This window comes from Rattus norvegicus, chromosome 14 (assembly GCF_036323735.1).
Source record: "Rattus norvegicus strain BN/NHsdMcwi chromosome 14, GRCr8, whole genome shotgun sequence".
NCBI lineage: Eukaryota > Metazoa > Chordata > Mammalia > Rodentia > Muridae > Rattus > Rattus norvegicus.
In genome coordinates, this window is record NC_086032.1 from 76,209,599 (window position 1) to 76,234,838 (window position 25,240).

The 25,240-nt window shown below is 45.7% G+C and overlaps 1 protein-coding gene across 2 annotated transcripts in view; it reads left to right on the plus strand.

Moving 5' to 3' along the window:
- Positions 1-25,240, plus strand: part of Clnk (cytokine-dependent hematopoietic cell linker) — a 178,919-nt gene that overhangs the window by 73,153 nt on the left and 80,526 nt on the right. For both annotated transcript variants that reach the window (XM_017599489.3, XM_006251108.5), the window contains exons 3-5: positions 1,859-1,930; positions 12,753-12,781; positions 23,140-23,177. In XM_017599489.3, coding sequence (XP_017454978.1) covers positions 1,859-1,930; positions 12,753-12,781; positions 23,140-23,177 — 139 coding nt within the window. The remainder of the gene's footprint in view (positions 1-1,858; positions 1,931-12,752; positions 12,782-23,139; positions 23,178-25,240) is intronic.

Consider the following 25,240-nt stretch of genomic DNA (forward strand, 5'->3'; position numbering starts at 1 on the left):
AAAAGCTAAGAGGAACAATACAATCATCTGATTATTTTTAATTAAAGGAAAAAATGAAACATGTCATTGAAATCATGGACTAGAACAGCCAGTTTCTAAAGGGTTAAAAGTTGCACAGCGACAATCCCTGCTCAGTGTACTGATCCAGTTGTAACCTATGATGTGCACATAAAATTACAGGTAGGGAGGGAACCTCAGGTGATCCTGAGGTTTGTCCTAGGAGCCCAAAGTCCTGTGTGCATACCCACAAGTCCACATAAGCCCACTGTAGGTCAGGCACAAACCCAAAGCCGGGAAGACAAACCTTCAAGTCTCTGCAGTAGTTGAGATGGGAACTCAATGGTTTTGTCAGACAGCTCTACGTTAAAATGCTGGTGAGGAGCTGGGGAAATGGCTCAGTGGGTAAAGTGTTGACTATGAAAGACTTTGGATCCCCAGAAGCCATATAAAAGCAGAGAATAGCTGCCATATCTGTAACCCCAGCACTGGCAGGGGCAGACACAGCCGAGAACTGCAACCAGTGGCCCACCAATATAGCTAAAATGGCGAGCTCCACATTCCGTGAGAGATCCTGTCCCCAACATATGCACATGCAAAAAAACCCTGGGTGGGACTGGCAAGATAAGTTAGCAGGTGAGGGCTCTTGATGCTAAATATGATATTCTCAGGAGCCATGTGGGGAGAGGGGAAAAAATCAACTCTCTTAAGTTGTCCTCTGACCTCCAAGAACATGCTATGTGCATAATAAATACACACACACACACACACACTGACGATCATCTCTGGCCTGTACATATGCTTGTATGGGCAAGCATGCAGAATGCTCACACAAAGAAAGAGAGACAGAGACTAGTAAACATATAAATAGAGTGTGAAATAAAAACTCAGCTAGGAGCCATGAAGGCGGCGGCCTGAGAGGTCAGGATGGGGACAGAGTGCTTGACAGAAACAAAATGGGATTGATGTGGAGCAGAAGCTGAAGAGAAAAGACAAGACATGTCACAGAAAGAGCTTCGAGTGTCAGGGAGTAGAGGATGTTCAAGGGCAAAGGGACAAGGTTAACCCATGCGGAGAGAGCATGAGGGTTGTGAAGTTGGATCAGCTAACTAACTAGTTGTCAAGGAGCAATTGTTCGGGGAAAGAATCCCCAGGAAGCATTTGATAAAGCCCAGACAATGTCTGCAAAGAAAAGAGAGCATACCGAACCGGACTAATTAGAGGAGCTAAGGATGCATAACAATGATAGCTCATGATAGTAAATGTATTTAATGAATTTTAACAAATTAACTCAATTTAAAATCATTTAATCTCTTTGTGGAAAGTGCCTCACCAGAGTGCCTAAATATTACTTGGATCGGAGCTGTGCTTGCTAAATAGTCTGCCTTTCTCCGTGGGATGATGTTTGCTAGACTTTTCTCGAATTCAGCTGACACAGTAAAGCAGCTAGGGTTGTGCCTGGCTCAAGTCACTGTCCTCATAGTAGCTTAGCTGCCTCCTGTCAACTGCACAGCAGTCCGTGCTCTCCCTGTCAGAGGGACTCACAGAGCTGAAAGACAACGCTGAGTGAGGCACTGAAGGGGGAGAGACAGCCTCATCTTCACCTTAACCTAGGTATTTCCCCCATCTTAAAGCCCTGCCCTGTAAAATGGTACTCCAAAACACAATTTCAAGTAATTAAGTTCCTTTAAACATGTTTTTAGCCCCGATGGAGAGGCAAAGAGAACGTCAGAAAGATGTGTGAGGCATTAATTACTCAAATCCGACTGGGGGGCTATTTCTATGAATGAATGCACTTCATTAATTTTTTCCTCCAGCTCCTTGCTGTTTCCTCACTATAATCTATTTTCTCTCATCCCAGGGGCAATAAAAGGACAACGAAAGAAGGATTCAGTGATCTGAGATTCCAGAACGTCTCTCTGCTGAAAAATAGGTCAGGATGTTTATTTATTTATTATCAGAGGAATGAAAGTCCTAATTCTGTGACAGGTAAAACTGACCATCACACACAAAGGTACACACACACACACACACACACACACACACACACACATACATTCAATATACATAGCACACAAAGAAAACTCACAGATACATAAACACATACATATACATACATACAGATTTATACACACACAGATACACAGAGAGACTCACATATACATACAAAGAGAGACACACAGAGACTCACACACACTCACACACACACACACACACACACACACACACTCATATGCACAGATTCATCCACACAGACACACAGAGGCTCACATACACATACACATACACATACACATACACATACACATACACATACACATACATGCAGACTCATTATACAAAAGCAGTGCTATCCTTATTAGATTACTTCACAAAGTTGAAGAAGGGAACTCAAGGTGGGCTGGCTAGCCAGCTAGTGTGTAGATATATTCCTTGCTTGAGGGTCCCTGGACTCCATATCTTTCCTGGCTGGGGCTTCTTCCACAATCCCCCCTAGTCGCTAGACAGTCCAGGAGAGACACTTTAGGGATCATCTATCCCTCTGCCTCTGAGTACCTGGAACCATAGTGTGTCTCTCTGCCCCTGGTTGACTGCGATCATGGGTTTTGGATGCTAACACTCAAACCTGGTGCTCGAAACACGTCATTCATCCAAGTCCTCCAGAGATAGCCTCTCTTCCCAGCAGTACCTAAAGGTCTTTGTATGCTGGCAACCCTCATCCAGTTCGAGTAAGTCTTATCCATACATTCTCCAGGTCCTACTATGTGCCACTCTGCTGTAGCGCTGCCATCCTAAGGTCCTACTATGTGCCACTCTGCTGTAGCGCTGCCATCCTAAGGTACACTGGCATAAGTCAAGTCCCCCTTCGGAGTGAATGAGCGCCCTCCAGACAGAACAGACAAGTTATTTTTCACAAACATTTTAAGAAAAGGGAAATTTGTAGCTGCGCTCAGACTTCTTTAATGTTTACATTATACACATTTGAATAATGCATTTTAAGTCTGTTTTTCTTATTTCTTGACAAAAGCAAGAGATGGGAAATGGAAGGGTTAGAAGCCTTCCTTCCAAGAGAGAGGGTTGAAGCAATTACATACATCAAAGTAATATTTACAGTTACATTTTAGGGGGAAAGACAGAGAGGAGAGTAGTGTTTTTTTTCCCCCAGAAGCAAATTATTTCAGGATGTGTCATAGCATGCTCAAGATATATTAAAAAGAGCAACTGATGGTGCTTCTGCAACCTGTTCCAGGCCATTTATAAACCAATTTTTTTTAAATTCCCATATTCACACAAATCTCTCTACCACTGCATATTTTATAATGAAAGCATTATATGAATATAAATTAGTTTTTGAGATATATAAATCAAATTAAAATGTCTGAAAACGACGTATTTTGGTCCACTCTCTTACTTTAGTATCTGTTAAACCAACGTGTTCATTCCTCATATAAAATGACAATCACTGGCATTGAGCAACAGAGGACGGAGGTTATTGACGATGGGCAGTGTCACTGTGCATGGGACCTAAGCCAAAATTTCAGCCAACCTGCTAACTGATGGTGTGGCTTCCAGAGCTATCTCAAGCTGTGAGCTTCAGTAATGTTATTTGGGAGAGGTTGATTCTTCTCTATAGCTGAGTCCTCTGCACTCCAGACAGTGTGATATTCCAAGAGCGAATCAATGGTCTCTGTGGTGTCTGGACAGCAACAGATTCTCAATAAGTAACAGTCTGTGCTCACTCAATATGTGCTAGGTTGCAACTTAAGAGCTTATTAAGTAGCTCTGAACCCTGCCAATCAGATCGTCAGTCTCCCATAACCATTCCCTCAGAGGCTGGCCAGCTAGTTGTGACATGATGGTGATAAACCACAGAGCCATCATTGTCACTAAGATAGAAAACAGTCATGTGCTCACCTCTTGCTGCCTTTACATCGTTAGGCATGGGTAATAAGTCTCCATACTCCTCCAAATTCAAATGCCCCCGGAGTTCCTGTGAAGGTGCATTGCTAAGCTTAGTGCTGGGGCACACATGGACCATATGGCCCAGGCTGTGCAGACCATTCCCGCATCCATAATCTCCCTACAACACTAAGATAAGAAAGTCTTGCAGCCCTTCAAGGTATTTGCCTGGCTACATTGACAACAACCATTTCTCTTGTGTGTGATTTCCCATGACCACAGAGACAGAAACATACTGGTGAGTGCTCTCCAACTGAGACCACACTCAATCAATATCTGGCACTGGCATGCACCAGACAGCCTCAAAGGAGCGTGTAAATTCGACATTCACAAGTTTGATCTGAATCAGTTATCCGTATTCCTATTTATAAGTATAGAGATTAGTCTAAGTATGTGCCGCGCTGAGGTCATCATCACGGGAATAGTAAGTTGGGATAGCTAGACTTGAATTCAGAATTGAACTTCAAAGCCATTGTCACTACTGAACTCTAATGGCTGCGACTCCCCATCTAGGAATTCAACCAGTCGTAGGTCAGAAACATTCTGCTCTGAGCATGTGCGGTATTTCCTCTTCCTGATTCCCTAAGTCCTGCTGCCCATTAACTGTTCACACCAAGCCTATGTTGTATGAGTTATTGTGAGTAATCTCGATAGATTTGAAGTCTAGATGGAGTGATGTATACAGTAAGATAAACACAAATATGAAAGCATTTATTTAAAAGAGATTCAAACACCCATGGATTCTGGAATCCATGAAGATGAGGAACCAAGGCCCTGTAGACACCAATGACAAGTGTACTTGGTTTTCTGTCCCCAAGCATCACTAATCTATTCCTGTTGCAAAACCCCTTCAAGAAGGAGCATGGGCATTGCACCCTAGTTATCACATTGGATCTATAGTTAGGGTGATATCTCCTGCGATGGTCCCCAGAGCCTGGGCCTGGCACCAGCAATCGTAGCATGCACTGGAACTCAGAAAGGCAGCTTCTCAGACTCTGAGATCCTGCAAGGATTGAGGGACAAACCCCTTGTGTTTACATCAGCACTCCTGTGACTCAGATGCCCGCTCAGGTTTGAGAACCTCAGTTTTCCTAACAGTTCAAGCCTTAGAGCTCAAGGGAGAGGCTTCCGGTCTCATCCCTGTGCTTCCATTCTGGCTGAATGACATCAAATGGATGAAAGGAAGAGGATGTCATGAAGGACTATGGTGTCAGCGTCTCTCCTATACAATCATTTCTAACCCTTACATGAACCTCCTTAAGGAATGAACAAAACAGCTCTGGCCAAGAAGATGCTTGATCTGGGCTGGGCTGGGAATGCAAAAAACAGAAAGGTATCACTTTTGTAAAGCACTAAGTCCTGCACATAGCAGAAGAGACTTAGGGACCCATGGACATAGGATCTGTCAGTCAACTAAAGGTCTAGCCAAATCCAGAGTCCAGCAAGTAGCAGACCCAACACTCTGATCCCTGTCTTCATTGTCCACAAAGCAATTTCCCTTTCCTGCTCCAAAGTTGTTCTCCAGGGAATAAGAGGCAGATGGCTGTGATATCTCAACACCCTAAAAAGACAGTCCTCACCCATAGGAGTCAAGGACAACCAGCCACCGCTGTCCCTACGACATGTAAGAACAGGAGTTGGCTAGCACTGTTGCCTGGCTGCTCTTCCAGACTCAGGTTTTGTCTTGCCAGACACAGCTGCTCTGGGACTTCATAGCACTGAGAGATCTCTAGGGTCATCTACTGTATCCACTCCATTGTACAGGAGATAGGGTAAGTTTCCAAGTGACCCAGTGGACGCTCTGAGATGCAAGCGTCCACTGGGGTGTCTGTCATCTTTTGTCTGAACCATATGACAAGCTCTTAGTAGCAGGTGCCAGAAAAGGCATCTGATGAAAGGGGCCAAGGAAATGCAAAAAATAAAAAGTCAAGTCATGACAGCATTAAGTCCTGAAAACCCAGGTCATTGGACATGTCACTGTGCCCAGAGCCCTTTTCAGTGTCAACTGCATACTGGATACTTTTAAATAGATGGCAGAGAAAACTCTAACCTGGGAACAAGGAAGGTGGAAATTGGGAATGGAAGGCAGAGACCAAGCAGGGAAGATCAAAGGGAGGTGAAGAGGATTTCCAACTCTTCAGCCCACTGAAACAAAGCCCCAGTTAAAGCGGATGTGACAAGCCATCCTGCTGTCTGACTTGCCTGCTGTGGCACCCACCCAGGTGACCAGCTCCATCTTCAGTGTTGAGCGTCTGTCAGAAGCATTCCCTGCTTACGGGAAGAGGACTGTAACTCTCAAGAACATGCTGCCTGCCCTCCGGAGTTCATCAACATAAGTAGCAGGCAAATAATCACATGTAGCTTTCTGACCGCTGAGATATATCACTAGAGCAAGAAGTTGCACAAGATCTGGGAGAAGAGAAGTCCAGATGGTTCCTGGAGAGGGGAAAGCTCAGGGAGGAATGGGTGGTACCATATGTGGGGACTTCTCAAGCCATTTTCCCCGAACAGTGTTCACAGAAATGAACCAGATGAGAGCATTCTGGACTTCAATAGTGTGGAGTATATGTGTATCAAAATAGTCACAGATGTGTTCAGTTGCTGGGTCCAAAAGAGGAAGATTCTGGAAACCCAACAGAGAAGTTCTTAAGAAACAGCAGGCTCATTTGTTCATTTATCAGATAGAAAGCTGATACAATTTCACCTTGCATAAATTCCATTAGTTTCCCAATACCATGGGATGGAAAACCCTCCCCAGTCTCCACTCTTCTAAAAATGTAGACCTTCCCCACTCCAAGGGAATCCAGGGAATTTGTGGAGATGTGTAAAGGAGACTACTACTATGTTTGGATACTCTTGTTAGCATTGCAGTGATAGGACACGGCCTGCAAAGCATTTCTTAGCCTACATCCTCATGGGATGCCTCGGATCCATGCCTCCTTGAGCATGCGCACAGGGCACTCATTCTCTTACCCATCTACTCACTCCTGCTCAGTCACCAATATGCCTGAGCTTATGGGCCAAGCTCTGGGCCCCAGATGAGGTGCCCATCTCCTTTCAGGGACCACTGTAGTTAGTCTGAGAATTCAACATGGGCTCTGTTCTAGTTGTATGGTAGAATTCAGTCAAACAAGTATGATGTATACATCCAGGCAATACAGGAGATTTTTGTAGTCACTTGGGAAATAAGAAAGGTACTTGCATCTATCCGTTATGCTCTCCCTCCCACAAGACCACTGGAAACCCTAGTTGGCCCCTTTCCAACCACCCTGTGTGTTCCTGGATTACCTTACTGAGACACAGCTTTTCACATCTTTCCCATGCCAGACTCTCTGCTGTACCTCTAGTTACACCAGCCTGAGCCCTCCAGGTTCTCTACCCTTAGAATATTCTGTGTGTGTCCAAACCTTAGGCCTATAGTTCCCCAGTGGGAACTTCCTTTTCTGAATGGGGTTCATCAGACTGGGTGTGGAGCATAGCATCTTTGGCTCCTGGGAGAACTAATCATGGATTTCCACAAATGAAAGGAAAGGAGTTGCTAACATCTCTAATACGCCACTTGACACAAGTGTTCTGTAAGAGTCCGAGGGTGGAGACAAAGACACTGGTCCTCAGGACAGTCTGTGTGAGTTCATTTTTGCAACATGCTCAATTCCCAAAGCAGACATTCAAATTAACAGGGGAAAGGACTGACCTCGGAAATGTGCGCCCTCTTTCACTTCTCTTTATATTTAAAATGAGTTTAGTAACTTCTAACCGCATCAGCTGTCTTTCAAAAAGCTACAGAATCTTATTCCGGAGTAACCTTCCAATTTTGTGAATAGCGGTTAAATAAGATGTCGACGTAAAACCAGTAGCTCTTGGGAGCTTGGGTGATGAAAAAGGATGATGATGTAAGATCACGTGAATCACTTCCCTCAGGGTTTGCTAGCAAATTCCAGGGGGCAATGAGTTATTAGTCTCTATTCCAGGACTGCAGCCCTGGAGACGTGGCTCCGTCCCATCTCTATGGGACCAGATAACACACCGTGTTCCCGTGGATCCGAAGGACACAGGAACACGCTGTCTGCATCCTCACATCCAGTGTGCCAAGCAGAAGGAGAGGTGGAGGAGGGGAGTGTTTGTTTTAGTATTCTTTAAAAATTAAAGCTCATTAAATGCATTCAATTATTTAAAAGAATTAAAAATTAAAAATAATTCCAGATTTAAAATTGATTTGTAATAAGCTTTCGTATCAGGGAGAAAAAAAAAAAACACAGACATGGGAGGGCAAATCTTGATCATCCTATAGTTTGTGAAGTTACCTGCTACAGTGATGACACCTGCCATACACACAGGAAGTTCAGAGGAAGGAAAACCTGCTTCCCTCAGGCCCAGATGTGGAGGGTAGCGGGGAAAATGAGAGCAGCCGATGCTACCGGTCTTGTGCTCTTTCCAGCTGCGGCCCATTTGCACGTGGCTATGTTATTGATGCTGTTGACAAAAGGAAGCCAGAGTATATCTTGTGATTCCCTGGCAAGGGGCAGCTTGCTAACATGCTGCCCTCGCTGGAGCCCAGGCAGAGCATATCAAATCCCCATGAAGTCAGCTAGCAACATCTTTCATTCGTCACCGTGGGCTGTCAGGCTGCAAAGAGCATTAACGCGGGAGCCTTTCCAGAGAGCTCGGCAGCTGCTAGTGTCAGGACGATGTCCACACTCCATCCAGACAAACCCACAGTTATCTAACCTCCTTCTTCTTCCGTCTCAGGCAACAGTGCCAGCCTCCCCACCCCCAACCCGTTTTTCCAGCTCTCTGGATCATAGCAGCAGGCTCAGCTGGAAGAACAGCCCCCTTCCCTGTTTTGCTCAGGCTTCCTCTGCTAATTCACATGCTCACATTGACGCACAGAGAGCCCCTAGGGTGCAGAATCCCCCGAGAACATGACATACGAATACCCAACTATCTCGTGGAGCCCCACCCAGAGAGAAGCAGATCAGCCACTTTCAGACAGCCTTGGCAATGAGGAGGAAGCTTCCAGATGCACAGCCTTCTGCAAGCTGTGTCGCCGCTCTAGGCTTGTGAACAACAAGGAACTCGGGGTGAAAATCTGACTCTGGCGAGAGTTTGTTGTGCCACTCCAGGCGGGTTAAGTTTTAGTTACATCTGCTGAGTGAGAGATAGAGATCCCATCGGCTAAAGCCTATGGCAGAAACCTGGCTCTCCTGCCTCTAAACAACACTCTCCCATCTCTGTGCATTACTATTACTTGGTATGACATAAAAACCCATAGCAGGGTTGGGGATTTAGCTCAGAGGTAGAGCACTTGCCTAGCAAGCACAAGGCCCTGGGTTCGATCCCCAGCTCCAAAAAAAAGAAAAGAAAAAAAAAAAACCCATAGCAGGAGATCAGCTCTCAAACACTTGGACTGTGCACACAGCTCCCTTAACGATGAGCATGCTGTAGCCTCTAAACCACCTACCTCTAAGACCTATCTTCTTGTAAAAACCAAAACACCGCACTCTCAAATGCTCCGTCCTCCTCCCGCCTGGCAGCCACCGTATCATTCTGTGTCATCAGAACAATGCTGGGTAGTCCTCGTCTCTTCACAGCACCTGGGCGGTAACACCGATGGCGTTCTGGACGTCATCAGTAAAAGTAGGGACCAGGTTGTTACATATCTGTAATCCCTGCACTTGGGAGGCTGAAACAGGAGGATTGTGTGGAGTTCAAAGCAAGACCAGGTGGGCCATAGAGAGACCTTGTCTCAAAAAAAAAAAAAAAATCTGTTAATTGATCAGTCCGTAAATCTAAAATTAAAAATTGCATTTGTGGGAAAAAAGACATGGAGAAGGTAAGTGTAAATATGTTAACTTCAGCTGAAAAAGAGTGGAGCCAGCTCAGTGCCCAGACAGACAGACAGACAGATGCTCTTTTTTTTTTTTTTATCTTGTGTTCTACTTGCTGTATGCCAAAAGGCCTTATCCCAGAGTCCAGGGAGAGAAAGAACACTACCTTGGCTCAGACCTCGGTTTTCCTGCCTAGCATTCCACTTTAAAATCCTGGGGAAGCCAAGGTCAGAAGGCAGTGTGTGCAGGTCCTCCCTAGGACCTGCAGAAGACTTTTCCTTTGGCACGGAAGCTCATACCTTTGTCTGGCCCACTTTGGAATCTCAGCCTGGAGTCAGTCCCTTGGATAATTTTGCTCCATTCGTAATGAACTCACTGGCCACAGTCACAGAAACTCCTTCTATTGCACATGTCACGAGTGGCATATCTGGATGCCTTGTGAGGCCTAATGAAAAGCCAGGTTCTCTGGTGGGGAAGAGGGTAGACAGGAGAGTGTTCACACACCCAGAGTTCGAGTCTCACTAGGTAATTTACTGTTAGCTTCTGCTGAAGCTCAGCAAACTTGAAAGGGCACCAACTGCTAACCACAGGGCTCTGGGCTGCAGATGCATGGCGGCTCCCCAGTGAGATGCAGCGCATCCCACAGGCTTGGGTAGGGACACAGCCAAGCTGGAGTAGCAACAAAGCTGAAAGTGATTTCCTTGCCTCTCAGCGACTGTCTGGATTGGGCTATTTGTGCAGCCCTCTGCCCTGTTTCTCATTTGGGAGGACATCGGCTCCCCAAGGTCATTTGGAAGATGAAGTTAGGGAAGGGGCAGTATCAGAACAGGCAGTAATCTGGACTCCTGAGCTCTGGTCTCCTGGTTACTAATGTTTCATTGCTTAACTATTGTGTGCCCAACATCCCAGCCACAAGATAGGCCTCATAAATATTTACACGCAATGTGTGTTGCGATGCTCAATTAATTGCAGCTGTGACGCACTTAGAGAGCCTCGGAGGAAAGGTGTGCGGCGAGGGCCAGGGGTTATTAAAGGCGCAAACAAGTCAGCTCACGGAAACAGCGGCAACTTTTGGAGCTTCCCATCACCCTGGGGCATTTCAGACCAGAACCCAAATCTAAGGAAAAGTTACACCCAAGGGAACATTGTCCAAGGCTGACGTCTATGACTGTGCCAAGAACTTCTCATCAGAAAATGAACAAAGGCATGCCCAAGTGACTTACCAAAGGGGAGAGGCATATAATTATTCAAACGTGGGAGCCACCTCAGAAATGAAACTGGAGCGATACGGATCAAGTGTCAAATAGGTAAAGTGGGATTGGAGCATGGATTCTGGTGGTGAGACACAGTGGCCACTTCATGTTCAATGGATAAGAATATAAGTTAATATAGATCAACACAGGGCTGGAGAGATGACTCAGTGGTTAAGAGCACTGACTGCTCTTCCAGAGGTCCTGAGTTCAAATCCCAGCAACCACATGGTGGCTCACAACCATCTGTATTGGGATCTGATGCCCTCTTCTGGTGTGTCAGAAGACAGCTACAGTATGTGTGTGTGTGTGTGTGTGTGTGTGTGTATATATATATATATATATATATATATATATATATATCAGTAAATAAATCAATATACAACACCATCCAGAGGGAATCTGAGAAACGTGCAGCCAAGGGCTGAGAATGCCTCCACTCTGGTGCTTTCCTTGGGCCAAATTACTGTTCACATATCCAGGAGTATCCATGGAGATACTCACAGATGAGCCTGAAATGCAAGAATGGATGAATTTTGCAATCTTGTTTACAATAGTCACAATTAGCCGGAACCTAAATCCTCTCCAAGAGTGCCATGTGGCCAACAAATGTGTTTTTCAATGACACTGCATAATAAATACGATGTCACAAAGGTCTCCTTCACACTCATGTGAAGACATCTAAACACCTATGCGTCTTACTGTGTGCATCTATTCATGTGTGATGCGATCCTGACGACTTGAGTCCTGTGTCCAAAACCCACCCAAAAAGCCTAGTGCTGTCACAGGCATCTGTCATCGAAGCCCTCCTGAGGTGAGGTGAGAGGTGGAGACAGGGGCATTGCCTGGCAGCTCATAGGACAGGCCGTCCTAGAGCATGAAGCAGAGAAATGAGCTAGGGTGGAAGTAGATAACCGAGTCCAAAGAGTTGGCCTCTGATCCTTACATATGTGCCATGGCACCGGAACAAACCACACACACACACACACACACACACACACACACACACACACACACACACACGCATTCAGGCACACACATTAATACATTGTTTTGATTTGAAATGTGTACATGCATCCTCATAACATGTGCATAGGAACCTGGTACCGATTTTTTTCTTATATATGTCTTCTATTAGATCATCTCTAATAAAATGTTACCTCAAACAGTAGTACAACCATGAAGGGCTTGCTCCATGTTTCTGTTATGCACAGGCCGGGCTAGGTGGGTGATTGCTCAGAGGGTAAAGTACTTACCTTGCAAGGGTAGGAGCCTGAGTTCCAACCCACATACATACATACATACGTACATACATACATACATAAAGTGTTTTTCATAAGCAGGAAGCAGTAGTACATGTCTATACTATACTCTGGGGAAACAGGAATAAGATGATGCCTAGGGCTCATGAGCGTATTTGGTGAGCTCCAGCCCAATGACAGATCCTGTCTCCAAATGTCAAGGTGGACCACAGCAGAGGAACAAGCCGAGCTGTCCTTTGACCTCCACATGCCTGCTCGCACATGTGTACACATCCATACACAAGTGCGAATGTATATGCATGGACACTCACGCCTGTGCACCTGCACAGATATGAACATGCTTGCCCTATTTTCATAGAATTAGCCATGACATGCATCTTGCACGTGCACATTCTTCTGGAGCCTGTGATGAATTCAGTAGCCAACACTCATGCTGATTCTCTTTTCTGCCCTAGGTCATGGCCCCGCCTCAGCAGTGCCAAAGGTGAGTCATGGGTTCTGTGTCCTCTAGGTGATGTGATGACAGCCTGGCCCATTGGATTTTCCTGTCTACTCTTTTCTGATTTTCCTTATTTGATGTATATGTGAAGGAGCAGTGACTATCCCTCTCTGCACAGCCATGATGTCTAGGCCTCTATGGAGAAGACTCAGGCAGCTAGGGGACGTCCTTCTCTAAGGTGACTGGTACTTAGACATTGACAACTGGAAGGCCAGAGCCCTTGGCTTGGGCAAGTCCGATGACACACTGGTGGTAGGGTTTTAATAGGGCGCGTCCCAAGAGGAAAAGAACAGCAGCTCAAGGGAACAGGACAGAAGCTACAGGCTTCTTGTGGTCTAGCCTCAAACATCTGGAGCATGACTCCAATGTAGTTCTGGACTGTAGGCAAGGTGACCGCATTAGCCTAGCTTTCAGAAAAGGCACCCATCTCAGATGGCTGTGTTTCCACGGACAAGAATGCCACCCGTTGCTTGGCATTGCCACCCAATGCGTTGGCTTCTTGCAGCCTTTCCCTCCAGCTGCCCCAGAGCGCAGCTGGTCTGTCGCAGGCCCACAGATCTGCAGATGCGTGGGGGATCCCAATGCTCACCCATTAGTTGTGCAGCCTTGGGTAGAGGGCTGCTCTCTGAGCCCAAGCTCCTTCCTCTGTGCAATAAATGCAGATCTGAGCAATTCGCTAGCATTAATTTCCTCTAAACTATCTACTACAGGTTTCTCCTCCCCCTCCTCCCATGGGTGCAACAAAAGAATGGGAAATCCCATAGAACTCTACTAGAAAACTGGGACTTGGTCGTGAGGCTTGAAATAAGAGAGAGAAAGAGAACGAGGCTAGAAGAAATGTCAAGGGAGTGGACGAATCTTAGAGAGCTCTGTATCTGGTGTGGAGAGGTGCCTTGCAGCATGCACCCTGCACCCAACACAGGCTGCAACAGAGTAGCCCAAAAGCCAAGGTACAGTCCCAAAGTGAAGCGTGAGGCTAAACAGCGGAGGATACTCAGCCCTCTCCTCCCTCCCCCGATCTGCCATTATGCTCCCACCCAGCTCTGAGTCCTCCAAGGTGGATGCCTCCAAACTCTTCCGGAGTCTTTGGTATCAAATATACAATCTTCTCAATTCCCTTCATCGTCTCCCATCATCCACAGGAATCCTGGAGGAAGCTAGAACATTCGAAGGGGCTTTGTCCAGAGCAATAAAGCTGTTCATTGGATACATGAGCTGGTAACTTGGAAGCCATGTCAATGTAGCTAGCTGTATAGAAACAAAGAAAAGAAAGAAGATTCTTAAGAAGTCAACTGAGATTTAAAAAATAAATAAAAAGGTGGTCTGCCCAGACATAGATGCTATCACAGACCACTCACCTGTCTGAAACACCTTAACAGATTTGAAGTAACTAAGGACATGCAGAAAGTGCATAATTCCAGAGAGTGGCCATCTCAGGGCAGCCACACACTCCTAGGTTATTTATGGTGCTTGCATCCTTCCCTATGTTTTCCCAATGTTTTTGTTAAGATCATAGTAGGTCATCCATGAGAACGAACGCCTTGCAGCCATCTTAATTGTGGGAAGCCCATTCGTGCCTGTGAAAATGTTGAGAGCTTGTTTGTGAAGGAGTAGGCAAGAAAACAGTGTGCACAGGGGGAAGAGGTATACTGGTTCACACGGTGAAGAGTGTGTTTTTGTGTGTGTGTGTGTGTGTGTGTGTGTGTGTATCTCACAGGATGTTCACAATTTCACAAGATGTTCACAGGATGTTCAAAGATACATATTTGTCTCTGTAAGTATGTATCTGTGTGTATGTGTGTGTGAGAGAGAGAGTCTATGAGGGTGGCTGTGAGTGTGTGTGTGTGTGTGTGTGTGTGTGTGTGTGTGTGTGTACCTCACAGGATGTTCACAATATGAAAAGATACATACCTATATCTATGTATCCATTTGTCTCTGTAAGTATGTATCTGTGTGTGTGAGTATGTGTCTGTGTGTGTGTGTGTGTGTGTGTGTGAATCTGCTGTGAGCATGTGTGTCTGTGTCTGTCCGTGGTTGTCAGTGTGGGTGTGTGTATGTAGCCCTCTATTTGTATCTGTGTCTCAGTGGGAGGATGTCTGCCATCAAACATTGATGTCAGTTGTATCAATGAAGCAACACCTCTTCTATTTTGCATGTCTGCATCTTATAATTTCTTCCATAGAAACATACATTTTTATAAAGTAGAAACCATCTTTCAAAAACTGAATGTTAACAAAGTCCTCTATGGACTATACCGGGTATAAATGATGGGTCAATGTAGCTGCCCCTCAGAGGCATCCGTGGTGCTACATTGTCCAACAAGATGAACTTGTGAGTTATCTCCTTCTGGTGCCTAAGAAGTGAAATTGTGGACAAATGCCTGCCTTACTTAGAAAGTGTGTCCTTCTGTCCTAAGTCCCTTTATAGACTTGGGGTTGAGGAAAGGTAAGATATTTGTTGATTCTATTAAAGATACAAGAAATTTCTTTTCTCTGGAAACATTTAGGGTTTTTTTCCTTCTAGTTTTCTAAGGTGATGAGTGTTAAAGGTTGATATCCTCCCTACTTTAAAAACAAAAATGTAATAAAGATTTTTAAGAACAGGAAGGCAAACCAGCAGGTACAAAATATGTGGGCCTCCAGTGCCCCCTGCTGGCTAATTCTATGCATTGCAGTAGCCAAGTTAAATGAGCAGGAGGCTCTAACTCTACTCTCCCAAGACTTCAGAACACTAGTGGACAGGCGTAAATCAAGAAGACAGTTGAGTCAGAGCGAGGCCCTCACCGAATTCCTGGAAGCACAAAACACAGTTTGTGAAGTTGCCTTCAAAATTCAAACACAGCAGAAGTGCCCACAGTCAACAGCCCACCCTGGGGTTTCTACTTTGGCTGGCCTTTGATGAACCCAAGGAAGCAAGCATTATGTCTGACAAGGGAAGTCCAGTGCAGATAGCCGTAGAACGTGCTTTAGAGAATCACTTGCTGCGATGAAGAAAGAAAAGGAAGCTCCAGGTCTCTAGACTATCCCCACCCAGAAGCCTCTGTTGGTGGTCCAGACAGCCACTGTGTTAACTCCTGCGGAGCTCCTAGGAGTGTGGATGGGTTGCCTCTCCTTCCCACCCATTCCCTTGTCTGCCTATCCAGCCAGCCAGCTTTACCACTGGCCCATATGTGATCTAATGGGATGTCCATAAAAATAGAGAAATAAAACATTAACACCTGACACACCCAACCAAGCAATGTGCAAGATAGATAAAGAGATGAAAACTTATAGAAGTGGGTGACTTTCCAGGGGTCACCGGTGAGAGCACTGGGTCTGTGCTCCAGCTTCCAGGGACAGTTCCTTCTCACTGTTTGAGATTTCCAAATTGCCAGTTCTTAGTATCAAGGCAAGGGGCTGTAGATCGGCAAATAAAGCTGGGAGACCCAGAAAGTTATGAGTCTGTCTGTCTCTCTGTCTCCCCAACCCCACCCCACCCCAGTGTATGTGCCAGGGATCTTATAACCTTGGGTAGCTTTAGCAAGAGGATCGATTTCATTACATTCACATATAAATAAGATTAACTAGGCCCAAGAGAAATTAGGTAGGCTGGCAAGAAGGCAGTAAAGAAGATCTCAAGCCCACCACGTGTACTTGGGATTGTACAGCGAACAACTTTAACCTCGGTCTTTCAGCCCTTACAAAAGGGATCAAATGTGGCCACTAAATCCCTGAGCTTCACTGCCAAGGAGGAGCCGGCTTGAAGGATTTCTGTGAAAGGTCAGCAGGACCATAGACTTGGGCTGAGTGAGAAACTCCTGGCTGCGGGACTGAACTTGAAAAGACAAACACAGAAGACAACGCATTGTTCGTGGACACTGAGCCAAGGGCTCACACACTCTCTGGAAGCTGTGGATATTTTCTACCTTGAGAACATAGACAAAAACATCTCAGCCGTCACTTGGGATATATATTGTTGAGCCACTCCACAGGGTAACATCAGTTAGCCACGGTTGAAAGTAAAGACATTTGTCTGAGCCCATGTGGTCAGAAAGTGTCAGGTGAGGATTTAAACCTAGTAACATCGAATAGCCCCCATTGAAACATATTTGCCTTTCTCCCCCACCCCCCCACCCCCCACCCCCGCCCTCCCTTTGCTTAGGGATGCTACTATGTTGCTGGCAAATGCCAAGTTCACATCTCCTAGGAACTAAAACATTAAAGGCTGCAAGCCAAGTAAAAACCTCACAGAGGCTCAACCATGAGAAATAGCTGTTAAATATTTTTTTTTACTTACATAAGGCAAATCCAGAAATAACCTGCCTACAGTCTCTTGGTATCTCTGCTTCCAAGAGGCCTAGTGATTCCAAACATTACCCCATCTCCTTGCTCCCTCTGTTGTATTGGCCTGAACCCTATGAGCCCACAATAATGGTGCCTGTGCACCCCACAGCTAGAGGAAGATAAGAGAGTAAGCCACAACCTAAGAAAGACTCCTGGCAGCTGTGAGTGGATTCTCTGCCTAAATTACATTGACCAGAACTTGGACTTGTGGTCACAGACAGCACCATATAGCCAGCAACCCAGCAGGCCTCAAGTGGCGAGTAGATCCAGGAAGCTCCCAGAAGCCTATGGCATATTCAGAAATTGATAAAGACCATCTCTGAGCCTTTGGTTTTTCAATACATGCGTGGTTAAGTCTAACCAGTAGCCTGTGGCTCTGGAGTCAACCCAAAACGTTGTGCCCTGCTCTCCTCTCCAATCACCTTAATCTCCCATAACAAAACTAAAAATAGAAGCTTTTTTTTTTTTTTTTTGACAATGAACCTGTCTGAGACCTGCTTCCCTGAGGGAAGAGACAGCTCTAAAGCTCTGTACACCTCCCATTTTACTTATTACATAAGCATACCCTGTCCTGGGACCTGCTTTTGATATCTTCACAAGTAACTATCTCCATGGTAACTAACCAGAAAAACTTAGAATATGGACCAGTCTTGAGGTTCCAGAGACCTGTGCATCCAGGATGGTCTACATGTAAACAGAATCTGAAACAATGTCCAACTTGAAGGACTGTCAGGTATTATGCAGCAACTTCTCCATCATTGGTTCAGGTTGAAAGAATGGCACCATGGAAACGTGTACAAAAAGTAGACCACGTTCCTTAGGTTTATAGAGTGCCCTGCCTTTGCTCAATCCCCGCCCCCTTCTTTTCTTTCATTTCTCACTGTTTAAGCACCTGATATATACCAGGTGCCAATGGCAACGATGGAGCTGACCATGAAAGGTCTTGGTCACGTGCCTTCATCATCACTGGCTCTGCTTCTGAAAGCAAGAGGACAATCATAGAAGTTGTTGGCCATGGAGCAGAAGTAGTTGCCCTCTGCAGACCCCTGGGCCTTACATCTCACAAGTTCATCTTCCTATCCCTCTTTGAAATAAGATTCCAAGAAATGTTCTTGGTTAAAGGATATTTTCCTTGAGGGGTTCGCAGAACCCAGGTGTTGCCTGAAGCTGATCAGGGCCTGTAGGTAATAAGCAACTCCCCTCATGGTACCCCTCACATCTGGAGGCCAATATGAAAGCTTACTAAACAACTTGCTTCCTCTGTTATCTTCTTCTACAAGCCAGCGGAGTTAGCTGTTGGCCACTGTGACAAAGTACCTGAGACAATTAGCATAAGAGGAGAAAGGTTTATCTGGGCTCTTAGTTTCAGAGAGTTTAGTACTTGGTCTCTTTTGCTCTAGATCTGTGGTGAGAAGGACCTTCGTGATGGTGGGGGAGGGGCAGGTCACACATTGTGAATCAAAGCTATTTACCTCATGCTAGCAAAGAGAGAAAGGATAGGGTCTGGGTCTCAAAATCTCTTCCAAGGGCATATGCCCAATGACTAGGACCCACCTCAGAAAGATTTCATCAACACACACACACACACACACTCTCTCTCTCTCTCTCTCTCTCTCTCTCTCTCTCTCTCTAAGCAGTCACAGTCTAAACAACAGGATCAGTCAATGCTTGAATTCCAGGAAAAATGAACCACTCTGGTGGAGATCTGGGGCAAAGCTAGAGGAATGGTGAAGTCCAAGCTCGTCTAACAATAGAAGAGGCCATGGTCTATGTACTTGAGATCCTGGGAATCTGTCAGTCTGGCACTGGCCTCCATTCTAGGGTATATCCATTGAGCCACATGCCATATCTGCCATGACTCTTCTTGTGATGTGAATTTGCCATAGACCACCAACCAGTCTCTGTGACATGTTGGGCTAAAGGTATTATCAAGGGGCAGGTGCCATGATCTATAAATATAAAATGTGTCTCCTGGCTTCATTCCTGGGTGTTATGGGCTAACAGGAAAGGATGTATTAATTAGTCAGGACTCACATCTATAACGAATGTACTACAAATGTCAGGGTGAGATAAAACAAGGCAGCTTTGTTGCTCACATCCCAACTTGATATGAATGCACCTTACCCCACGCCTTCCAAGATACCACAGGATCTTGGGGCCTGCTATGCCTGACTCTGCCTCTAGCTGAGTCTAGCAAAACTGTCCTGTGCAGGATCCAGCAAGCCAAGGTCATTTATCTCAGTCCTCGAGTCTCCAAAGACACAACACATACTGTGCCTGGCCAGTTCCTAAACACCCAGGAGGTGTGCTCTGTGGGAGCGCCCATTGAGAAGGGAAATGAGGCATGGTGAGTCTGCCGAGTCATGGGGGGGTGAGGGGGAGTGAAGAGCCAGAGGGGAACTGAGGTTGGCAGCCAGAGGTGTCACCGGGGGAGATGATGTTCTAAGGGGAATATGAGGATCAGAAAGGATATAGGCACAGGCAAAACCCAGGAGTGGGGGTGAAGGGGAGCAATATTCTGGACAGGGAGACAAGATGTGTTATTGATGCAGAAGTGCATGGAGTGCTGTAGTGACCTGAAAACAGTCTGCTGTGTGGGGTCCAGGGAGAAGAGACGACGGTGTAGGGGTTTCGGGGGGGGGAGGGGAGTGGGGAGGCAGCCTTCAAAATAAGTTTAAAGAAGCAATTGCTGACTGTCTCCACCAGCATCAGGACAGGAGAGGGATTACAGCAAAGGGGGTGGGCAGTCGAGAGAGAGAGGGAGTGGCTTCAGTGTGACTACAACAACAACAACAAAAGGGACTCCACAGTCCATGCTCAGGTTGGGGGCAATGACGGAAAATAACTAAGAAGAAACATTTGGGATAAAAGAATCCTGACAAGATTCTCACTGAAGACAAGCCAGGGGAAAGAGATGTCCCCTGGGAGACGGTCAAAGCTGTGGACCCCAATTAGATATTGTTGCTGAGGCACAGAAGGGGCTCCTGGCTAAACAGACTTTGTAGGGTTCTTGCTAAAATTAGACTACAAAGAGACAAACAGGAAAGGCGAGAATGCAGGGCCAGTCTGAGGCAGAGCTCTGGGGAACTGACCTGGACTTGGAGTCAGGAGAGAAATGTACTGCTCTGGGTAGTTTTTTGTCAACTTGACACAAACTCTGTTAGGTTTGAAGTGAGTTTTAACTACCAGGAGACCCCCCCCAAGTGAGACACGAGAATGGAGTTCAATGCAAACACAAGAGGTTTATTCTTCCAACGCCTCGGAGTCAACCCTCAATCAGCCCCTTCGTGGCCAGTGCCTAGAGGGTGACCCCGAATGGCTATAACAAGCAGGTTTTATCCTTTTTAGGCATAGAGGTTACATCAGCAAGGTTACAGTTTAAACTTATTGGCTAAACATATTGACCTTCAACTCTATTGGCTAGCAAATGCTGACATGCATTCGAACTCTATCTGGGCCAGAGGGTCAGGTGACTATCAGTCAGTACATTCTGCGGTTCTTCAAGAAAGTCCCTGCTCCTCCTGAGAACTGTGGGTAGAGAATGGAACTTGACCTAGTCTTGACCCGAGGCAGGAAACTTGTACTTAGCCTAATCTTGACCTGAGTGGTGGGTGTAAGGCTGGAGTCTTCTGGAAAGGTGGAAACACAACAGAAAAAATGTCTCCATCAGATTGGCCCATTGGGCAAGTCCGTCGTGCATTTTTCTTGATTAATGATGGATGTATGAGAGGCCAGCCTGCTGGCGTCGATGCTGCCCCTAGTTTGGTGGTCTTGGGGGGTGGGGTCTAAGAAAGGGAGCTGAGCATGAGCCAGGTGGCCAGCCACTAATCCAACATTCCTCTGGTGCAATTCCTGTCTTGAGTTCCTGCTCAGACCACCCTTCATGATAGACTACGAGCTGTAAATGAACTAAATCTCTTCCTCCCACATGTTGTTTTTCACCAACGTTTCTCACAGCAATATAGAGTATCTAAGAGATTCACACAGGGAAACCTGGATAGGGTGAAAGGGACAGCAAGGTGCAAGGCTCCAGGGCCTTCTCGGGGTACCTAGATTGTCAGCCCTATGTCAAGGGGACATAAATGGGTGTACATCTTTAAGACTATGCTCAAAGTTATGTATTAAAACTCTACCACAATGGGAACACATTTAGAAGATCTGGAACATGGAGGCACTACAATCTTAACCTAGATCAGAAAAGTAGACTCCCCACAAGGAATTCATGGGACACTTGCCTCTTTTCTGGAGGAGATCGAAAGCAGGTACTGAATGATTTAGTGAGATTAAGCAGGCGTGCATGGTCCAAGGCGGAAGCTCCAGGAAGCAAGGACATCAGATAGCAACGGATACTTAGCCCAGGAAGCTAAGGGTGTATGAGGGTTACAGGTGAGTCAGACCCAGGCAGGCACAGAGGGGACATGACATGAAATACATTTGGGAGATCCAGCAACACTAGGTCTGTGCTCTGTGGGGACAATAATAGGATGACCATACACAAGCCGTCCTAAAGTTCCTAGCAGCCAAAAGAAAAGGGAACAGCATGCATTCTTAGAAACGATGCTTGTCATTGAATCAAAGTGGACTCGTTGCTAAGAAGCTTATAGGGTCTTAAAGCCTAAAGGAAATGTCTCCCATGTGTGCTAATAAAAAAGATGAGGTCTTAAAAATATTTTCTCCTTTGCATTCCTCAACCAAGACTAATGACTATAAAATTACCACACAGCTAAGGAACATTCAGTCTGGGAGGAACCAGATTCTCCACCCATATGAGCAGTTCTTGGGTGGTTTTGTATAATCGGGAAGAAAATTTTAGAACAGTGGACTGAGTGGGCTGCATCATCTAAGCCGTTTTTCATAAAAGAGTCCAAACTGGGGAGCTGAGAGAAACCTCAAGTGAACTACATTGGTCTGACGAAAGCGCAGTAGCTCGATTTCTGGATGTTGGGGCATGTGCCTAGAGCTGGGGACAGGTTCATGAAGAGACATGAGTTCTGCCCACAAAGTAGTTGCAGGCACTGGAGGAGGCACTGGAGGAGGCAGGGGCACAGACAGAGCTCTTTGTGAAGGAGCTATGCAGTGCTATGGTGCCACTTCCTCAACTGCCTGGTCCTGACTGCAGGGGCTGGGGCGTGAACTCTTCGATCATTTCTCCTGGGTTTTCATCTGTTTGTTGATTTGTTTTCTATTATGAGCAGTGTGAGGAGGGCACGCTTGTGTTTGCATGTATGCCTGTGTTGACAGAATTCAGAGGATACATCAGAATGCATCCGCCATCTTGCTTTGTTTTGTTTGTATTGTGTTGTGTGGTTAAAGCAGGGTCTCTTACTGGCCTGAAACTCACCAAGCAAAGTAGGCTGACTGACCAACAAGCCCCAAAGATCTGCTTGTCTCCACCTCCACCCCCAGCCCCACCCCCACCGCACCCCTGGGGCACTGGAATTGCAAGCCAGCTTCAAAGTGCTTTTGTTATACTGATTCTGGGGCTCCCAGTTAGGCCTTCAGGCCTGCGAGGCACACACCCTTCTCAATGAGCCGTCTCCTCAGCCCTGCTTGCTGCTCTTGGGTCAGTGATGCAGACTGACCCAGGACCTAGGTGTGTGTGTGCTTAATATCCCCAGCCCACACACCACGATTTTGTTTCTTACTACAGGGCCATACTATACAACCTTGAATTTGTGATTCTCCTGCCTCCACCTTCCCTCCTGAGTGGTGGGATTCCAAGGGTGTGCCCCGCCCCCACGCCAGGTATTTAAGTCTCTTTCCAGAGGAAAGCTGACCTGCAGTGGAAAGAGAGTTTCTTACCTCCACAGTCACCCTGAGTTGGGGTTTGATTTCTGTACCCCTTTCCCATGCTCTGTTCTACCTGATCCACAGCTAAAATGTGAGATATGAGAAGCGCACTGGAGTCACAAACATAAATTGAAATACACATAGGACTCCTAGAGGAAATGAGGGTCCATCTTCGGATGCTGTGGGCTGGTACCGGATTTACAGTAACACTCGATCTGTGTTTTCTGGCAGGGCCGTGCCGGGCAGTTCTGGAACCACTTCCGGATCATGTAAGTCTGCTGTGTTCGGTAACTGTCAGTCTCTGATCCTTACAAAGTCAATGTTGTTGTTTGGACTTCTTTTCTTTACATCACACAGTGAATTTAAAAGAAAGAAACAATTCTTCCAAGTGACATACTCTCCTGGTAGGGAAAACTGCCTTTCACCCGCTGTTCTACATCTCATGGTTTTGCTAAAGCCGACAGAAGTAAAAACGAATACACAGTGTTGGTGAGTGCATCTCAAGATGCCTGCTTTACCACAATTCACGGTGAAATTTTAAAATGAAGCAAACATTTGGAAGGTAATTTCACGATGATGTTCACTTAATAATATAAAAAATATTCTCTTTTGTTTTAGTCCTGAGGATGTTTGAAAGTTTAAAACAAACAAACAAAAAAAGCAGTATCCATTTCAGATCAATAGTTCAACAGACTCACTGATATTTTGCAACACGGTCTAAGTAACAGCATGTTGAAATTACACTATAAACATTTGGTAATATAGAAATTACCAGACATGCGAGCATCTCATGAAGCTACTAGAAGCACTGGCCAGAATTTTAACAACTAAAGAAAAAGATTAAAATTTAAAATACTCACCCAAATATCAAACATTATAATGAATTATGCTAAATTATTTATTAATATAATTTACATATTTTGTACGGCTATGGATGGTGTCTGAAAAAATGGCTTCTTACTGTTTGACATGTGCCTTTAAGTTTTTAATTAAAGCTGTGGACCCTTACCCATGAGCACAAATATACACATACACATGAGTGCACACACACACACACACAAAACATTTGTTTTTACATAAGTGGCTCATGAGTAAAATATATCAGACTTGTAATTTGGACTCCTGAGGAAGACATCTAATGGATAATATGAGAGAGATGTAAATTGTTATATTTAAAACCAAGCCCCTCTCAGGAAATAGAAAACCATGCCCGTTGGCACCTTTATCCATTTTGCCCTCCACAAACAGTTCCAAGTGTGACTCTGGAGCCTACACCCACCGTCCCTGCATTGTCCGTATCAGGACCTCTCTGTCATTTACTCAGAGTCCCACTAAACTCTGAGCAGTTGACTCTGCCTCACACAAAGCATCAATCAGAGGAAAGTATCTAATGTCCTGGTCCTTGTCATGGGACAAATACCAAGAATCTCTATATGTCCCCTCAGCCTCCGGCCAAATAAGCCAGTTTTGTCACCTCCATCTGCCTCAGGGAAATGAAGTAGCCTCCCTGTTGTCAGAACGTGGCCTCTACAACTTAGGTCTAGGACATAGTGATGATACATCCACACTATCACCAATACTCTCCCAACTAAAATGTCCCATCATAGCCCAGTTTATCTCTGAAGACCCAACAAGAAGGCCAATTGCATGGTGGTGTTGTCCTCTGAGGAACAGCTCCACTGTCACCATGCAACTCTGTACCCAGAGATTTAGCTCCTCTCCTGTGGGTAAGCAAACTCTGGTCTTCCACCCTGCTCTGACTTGGGCAGCAGGGGATCTGCTGACCTTGATAACTAACCTGAGTTATCACACAGCTTGATTGGGCTATCCTCACTTGCCGGGGGTGTGAACTAGCACAGTGAGAAGTAACACTTGACTCACCCCATCTTCCAGCTCATCTAGAGGGGAGCTCAGAGATTCTTCTGCTGATAGGCCTCCCTGTTGCCTACCTAGAAACAGGGCTCCCCTGTGACTCTTCTCTACCTTTCCAGAGACAATTGAGAGTGCTGATAGACAGGCTTGCTCCTCCCTCAACCTCTGACATTGTCAGTCAGAGCATTAGTCCTGACTGGGAGGGGTTTTGTGCATAAATGGTCTTCCTTCCACTTCTCCATTTGATAAGCATGTATAGTTGTAATTAATTACTCTACTTAACCATAGGAGTATGCAGCTGGTCATCTAACCCAAAAGTAAATTAAACTGAGCCCTAATAGCTAGACAAATTACAACATAAATATTTTAAGTCACACCCTTAGGAATAATTATACCCTCAGCCTTATTAAAATCTATTACTTTATTTACCAACCATATATCAGGAATCTACTATGGAAAG